The 6,622-nt window shown below is 45.5% G+C and overlaps 1 protein-coding gene across 2 annotated transcripts in view; it reads right to left on the bottom strand.

Moving 5' to 3' along the window:
• LOC105477986 (BRMS1 like transcriptional repressor) overlaps positions 1–4,551 on the bottom strand; it is a 49,542-nt gene extending 44,991 nt beyond the window's left edge. Inside the window, exons 1-2 of one of the 2 annotated variants that reach the window (XM_011734920.2) lie at positions 4,230–4,315; positions 638–750 (exon numbers count right to left, since the gene is read on the bottom strand). Coding sequence is in view for 1 of the 2 variants with exons in the window: in XM_011734919.2 (XP_011733221.1) it covers positions 4,230–4,371 (142 nt within the window). In the remaining variant the exon portion in view is untranslated. Of the gene's footprint in view, positions 1–637; positions 751–4,229 lie in introns of both variants that reach the window. The other variant, XM_011734919.2, reaches the window with a different exon arrangement.
• Between the last annotated feature and the right edge of the window lie 2,071 nt (positions 4,552–6,622).

Here is a 6,622-nt window from a genome sequence, read left to right on the forward strand (position 1 = left end):
CCATGTCTACTAAAAATACAAAAATTAGCCAGACATAGTGGTGGATGCCTGTAGTCCCAACTACTAGAGAGACTGAGGTGGGAGGATTGTTTGCACTTGAGAAGCAGAGGTTGCAGTGAGCCAAGACTGCGCAAGCCTGGGCAACAGAGACCCTGTCTCAAAAAAAAGAAAAGTGAAAGAAAGGCCAGGCACGGTGGCCCATGCTTGTAATCCCAGCACTTTGGGAGGCCAAGGCAGGTGGATCACTTGAGGCCAGGAGTTCAAGACCAGCCTGACCAAAATGGAGAAACCCCGTCTCTACTAAAAATACAAAATTAGCTGGGCGTGGTGGTACATGCCTGTAATCCCTGCTACTTGGGAGGCTGAGGCAGGAAAATCGCTTGAACCCAGGAGGTGGAGGTTGCAGTGAGCCGAGATCGTGCCACTGCACTCCAGCCTGGGCAACAAGAGCAAAACTCCATCTCAAAAAAAGAAAAAGAAAAAAGGAAACTAATCTTATTTTGTTTACCACAGGCTCTCCTGGTCTGCCATTCCTACGTTCCCATTGTTCTGTCTCCCCATGTTACTATCAGTCAGTGAGAAAGAGGCAAATGAGGAGGAAAATACAAACTTTTTAAGGAAAGCAACTGTTAATTACCAGGTCTGTCCTATAGTCCACATTTTCTATGTTCACATCACATATATTCATTCATCAAAATAACTGAAGCACAAAATGATCTGCATCTTGATCTTCATCAAATAAAAGTCAAACTATGAGAAAGAGTTAAATCACGTTCAATTATTTTTATATAACAAGGAAGGCTATGACTTTTTTTCTAATTTTCTAAAACAGATTAAAAATATTTCTGGCTCTTGATTGCTTACTTCTTGGCTACTTAAAACTTGGTCCCTCAAGATGACTCACTATCCAAGTTCTTTGGACAGTAGAGACTTTTCTGTAGCCTTAGAATTTGCTCAGTACCAACATTTGAGAAGAAAACACTGTGAAAGTTTAACATGAAAGACATATGGTAGAACAGAGATGCTTTAACAAGCAAACTGCAAAATGTATTTAAACAATTTCTCTGCACTTAAACTTTTGGCTTGCAGTTCAAATTATTACCACATTCTTCAAAAATTAAGTTGTCCATTATTTTCTGGGATGGAATTTTTAAAAGTTAAAAATCACAACAGTCAACATAAAAATTATAGGGGGAGAATTTTAACAAATGGAATTTTGAGATCCTAGCTCCTATCATAAATGCAAGAACATTTGAAGATAAAATACTTTATAGATCTAAGAAATATATTCACAAACAGTCCAGGTGCAGTGGCTTACGCCTGTAATCCCAGCACTTTGGGAGGCATAGGCGTGTGGATCACTTGAAGTCAGGAGTTCAAGACCTGCCTGGCCAATGTGGCAAAACCCCATCTCTACTAAAAATACAAAAATTAGCCGGGTGTGATGGCGGATGCCTGTAATCCCAGCTATTCAGGAGGCTGAGGCTGGAGAATCACTTTAACCCAGGAGGCAGAGGTTGCAGCGAGCCGAGATCATGCCACTGCACTCCACCCTGGGTGACAGAGTGAGACTCGGTCTCAAAAAAAAATTTAAAAAAAAAAAAAAGAAATATATTCCCATATAGTCTAGATGTTCTCCTTTCTCTATATTCCCCACTTTTGAAATCTCACCTACTTTCCAGGCAAGGCAGATGACTTACAAATTATTCTCCCCTTCCATATCAGGCAGGTTCCAATGTCACACTTACATTTGTCAGTTGGGCATTCTTAAACATACTGCCATCACTCCAAAAGCAACATGTCGGCCAGGCAGGGTGGTTCACACCTGTAATCCTAACACTTTGGGAGGCCAAGGCGGGCGGATCACCTGAGGTCAGGAGTTCGAGACCATCCTGGCCAAGATGGTGAAACACAAAAATTATCTGAGCATGGTGGCGCATACCTGTAATCCCAGCTACTCTGGAGGCTGAGGCAGGAGAATCGCTTGAACCCCGGAGGTGGAGGTTGCAGTGAGCTGAGATCACGCCACTGCACTTCAGCCTGGGCGACAGAGTGAGACTCTGTCTCAAAAAAAAAAAAAAAAAAAAAGCAACATAACATGTCTGGCCAGGCACGGTGGCTCACATCTGTAATCCCAGCACTTTGGGATGCCGAGGCAGGTGGATTGCCTGAGCAGGAGTTCAAGACCAGCCTGACCAATACAGTGAAACCCCATCTCTACTAAAAACACAAAAAATTAGCCGGGCATTGGCGGTGGGCACCTGTAATCCCAGCTACTCAGGAGGCTGAGGCAGGAGAATTGCTTGAACCCCGGAGGCAAAGGTTGCAGTGAGCCGAGATGGCGCCATTGCACTCCAGCCTGGGTGCCAAGAGCAAAACTCCTTCTCCAAAAAAAAAAAAAAAAAAAAAAAAAGGCCGGTTGCAGTAGCTCACGCCTGTAATCCCAGCACATTAGGAGATCGAGGCGGGTGGATCACGAGGTCAAGAGTTTGAGACCAGCCTGGCCAATATGGAGAAACTCTGTCTCTACTAAAAATACAAAAAGTTAGCTTGGTGTGGTAGTGTGTGCCTGTAATCACAGCTATTCGGGAGGCTGAGGCAGGAGAATTGCTTGAACCTGGGAGGTGGAGGTTGCAGTGAGCCAAGATCATGCCATTGCACTCCAGGCTGGGCAACAGAGCGAGACTCCGTTTCAAAGAGAAAAAAAAAAAAAAAAGCAACATGTCTGAAATACTCTTATCTTTCACCTTCATCTTAAATCTTTCACTTTTCTATTTCTGTTGATGCTACCGCCACTCTCCTTGTATCTTGGTTTTTCTCTTACCTTCAATCCTAAACTTGCATTCATCAATCCTGTTTTGTGCTTTCTTTGAAATCCCTCACATCTATATTTCCTGTTCCTTTCCGACCTCAAGTTCTTCTCCCAAGGTTTTCACGCTTTTGAATAAGCCCTAAACTCTGGCCCTTGTACTTTTCCTTACATTCCTCTCCCTATAGGGATACCCACAACCCCAACCCAAATTCTACTCATTCTTCAAGATAATTAAGGTAATCCCACCTTCTTCAGTTAGCCTTTGTGACCACCACCCAATACTGAAACGATTTCTTCTGCCTCTGAATTCCCACAGCAATATTTAGTTAAGCATTCATTTGGCAATTTAATCAAGTGGTGACGTATGACAGCTCTTTAAGAGAGCCCAGATAATAACTATTTATCCCTCATATTGAGTACTATCCAGTGCTGCACAAAGAAGTCACTCATAAATATTTTTGGATGGCTGATTTATTGATTGAAATTATATCCTTCCATGGAGATTTGCTTTGCAAGGGAAACATGAAAAGAGGGCAGGTGGATGATACTAGGCTGTCATAAACCTATCATCAATGCTTGACCAAAATCAGGCCAAAACAAAGAAGTCAGTCTCATCTCCATCATTTCAATCGAAGGAAAATAATCCCGGTAATCACAAATTCCATTTCACTTTGGAATAAACATTCCTAAAAGTTTGCAAAATTTATTTGTGGTGTTAATCTGCCCTCCTTCTCCCCCACCCCAACATAATTTAAAACAGCCCAAAGTTAGAAAAAAATTGAAGGGAAGAAAAGACTTGGAGAATTTTCAACGCTGCCAAAACTCAGCCAATTTATAAGCATATGAAGACGCAAAATGAGCCCGAATGTTGGTCCCTTCCTCTAGGTCTTGCAAACTTCAGGGAGCTACTGAACGGGACAGCTCTCAAGTTAGCCCCCGAAAAGGGACTGACGTAAAAGTGCTGACCGGCAAGTTGACTTGGAAACTGAGGTTAATTACTAAGCCGACACTCGGCCCCGGCAACCCACTAGCGCTGAGAAGTGAGGGTTGCAAAGCAGAAAATAGGGAAAGAGGTCGGTGGGCTGGGGAGAGGAGGCATTTCCAGTTTGTCTGCTGTGGGAAGTTCTCCGCCTCGGCCGGTCGCTCCAGAGCACCACCGGGGGCAGGACTGCGCCGCGTTCGGGAGCTGGGCAAGCCCAGGCCCGCCCCGCCCCGCCCCGCCGCCGAGACCCATCATGAGCCAGACAGCGCCCAGCGACCGGACCGGGCGCAGCCCAGGGCCCAGAGCCAGTCTCCGCCCCTTCCCTCTGTCCCCGCCCCGCTTTCCCAGCAGGACGCAGCCGCCTGGCGTGCAGAGAGCGGCCTGTCGCGCGCTGGGCGCGGGGACTCAGGGTCCCATCCCTGCTGGGTCGCGCACCTGAGCTATCTCCATCCTCGGAGACCGACGAACTCTCAGTGTCCTCGTCCTCGGAGCTGCTCCCCTCATTTTCGGCGTAGTCCACCTCCATCTCATCGTGATGGTTGGTCTCCTTCTTATCCCCTCGGGAATGGACCGGCATTTTCAAGCCGCGCCGTCGCTTCCCACTCCCGGCGCCCAGCCCGGCCACCGCCGCTTCAATGAAGGGCGCGCGGAACGCCCCGACCCACCCAGCGGCCGAGCCTGCTCGCCCCCTTGGCTCCTCCCCGCCCCCGGCCCGGGCCTCACAACCTAACCCGCAGGCTCTGCGATGGGAGCTCTGCCATTGGCGGAGGCGGTCCACCGAGCCAGAGGGCGGGGCTTGCCCTGCTCTGGTACGATTGGTTGTCCGTAATTACGACGAGGCCTTCCGATGCTTGCCGGGAGTTGTGGTTCGTAGGGCTCAGACCTGCAGGGGCTGCACCCTTCCATGCCTCGGCAGCCCTGATCACTTCTTCTTTCTGGACTTCAAGTCCCACAAGGCACGAAAGCTGACCCTCTGGATCGCAGTTTATAAACTAAACAGAAACAGATTGTGCGAATTTAGTGTGTATTTATCTATTTCCCGCCAAGTGATTGTTTGACCTGCCTGACTATCCGAGATGTTACTGTCAGATGTGAAAGTGTCTTTTGCCTGAAAGAATCTTTGCCTGCTCATTGAGCCGGGGGACCTGGAGAACCGTCTCTTTTACTAAGTACCTTTATTACCTACCACTAATAAACTGTTTTATTTAATTATTAACTATAGACGATAACTTGCAGTTTCTATGTTGCGCAAAAATCTTTATTCTTGAAACTTTTACAATACGGAAAGTAAGTTTTATATTGGCATTTTCAATCTAGTATTTTTTGCATTTATTTTTTACCAGATACAGTAGCAAAATGTCATCAGTCCTGATTTAACTTTATTTTTCAATGAAAAATACATACTTAGTGAGATGTACTTTCGCAAAAAAAGGGTACATAGACAAGGAAGAATCAGTGACTCATTAACTGACCACTTATCCTCTGTATCAGGTATCTTGGTAAGCTCTTTACATGAGTTTAGTGAGTTTAAGTCTCACTTTAATAGCCCTGAGTTAGGTGTCATTGTTATTCCCATTTTACAGGTAAGGAAACTTCACTTGCAGACCAATCTTAAAACTATATTTTACCCCTTATAACGACAGGGTTTCTTCTTGAAGTGGCAATTTGCTATTGAAAAATAGTACAGGCCGGCAGGGTGGCTAACGCCTGTAGTCCCCACACTTTAGGAGGCCGAGGCAAGCAGATCACTTGAGGTCAGGAGTTCGAGACCAGCCTGGCCAACATGGTGAAACCCAATCTCCAGAGGCTGAGGTGAGAGAATCGCTTGAACACAGGAGGTCAAGGTTGCAGTGAGCTGACATCACACCACTGCACTCCAGCCTAGGTGACAGAGTGAGACCCTGTCTCCTGTCTCAAAGAGAAAAAAAAAAAGTTCATAGAATATTGTGGATTGTATAGCACTGCATTCTCAAAGACAAGGGCCAAAGATATGAAGTTAAATTTGCAATTTTCTTTAGTTATCTATCTATTTATTTAGAGATAGGATCTGGGTCTGTGGCCCAAGCTGGAGTGCAGTAGCAACCTCAAATTTCTGGGCACAAGCGATCATCTCGCCTCAGCCTCCCAAATACCTGAGACCACAGGCACATGCCACCATGCCCAGCTAATATTTTCTTTTTTTTTTAGTGACAGGGTCTAGCCCAGGCTGGTCTCGAACTCTAGTCTCAAGCAATCTGTCCGCCTCAGCCTCCCAAAGCACTGAGATTCCCAGGTATGAGCCACTGTGCCCGACCTAGATTTGTAATTTAATGACAGAAAACTTTTAAGTTCTACACATCTCTTACAGAGTAAAATACAAAATAAGGGGTGTGTATTATATTTAGTGTCAGCCTACTTCTCCCTTTCTCGTTGTACAGTATTCTCCAAAATTGAACTCCTTATAGTTTCTAAACACACAAGCTGTTTCTCATTTCAATGTCTTTGCACATTCTATTTCCTTTACAACCCTATTCCTCTCCTTTTCTTTTTCAAAGCCACTTTTTAGACAACACACGTCACCATCAGCACCTCTACCATTCAAGGCACTCCTGTTCCTTCAGGTGACTGCTGTATTTTGAAATTTGCAAGTTTATACTTGTTCCTATCACAATATATTGTAAATTGTTTAGCAAATGCATCTCACCTGTTGGATTGTGAGTTCCTTGAGAGCAGAGGCTGTCTTAATCTGAAATGCAAATACAAAGGCATGCGGTAGTCAGGCAGGTCAAGTTACAAGATGTAAGCCTTACATGAGTGGTACCGATTAAAGGGGGCAGCTGCTTTTGGCC

The sequence above is a fragment of the Macaca nemestrina genome, chromosome 7 (genome assembly GCF_043159975.1).
Source record: "Macaca nemestrina isolate mMacNem1 chromosome 7, mMacNem.hap1, whole genome shotgun sequence".
Lineage (NCBI taxonomy): Eukaryota > Metazoa > Chordata > Mammalia > Primates > Cercopithecidae > Macaca > Macaca nemestrina.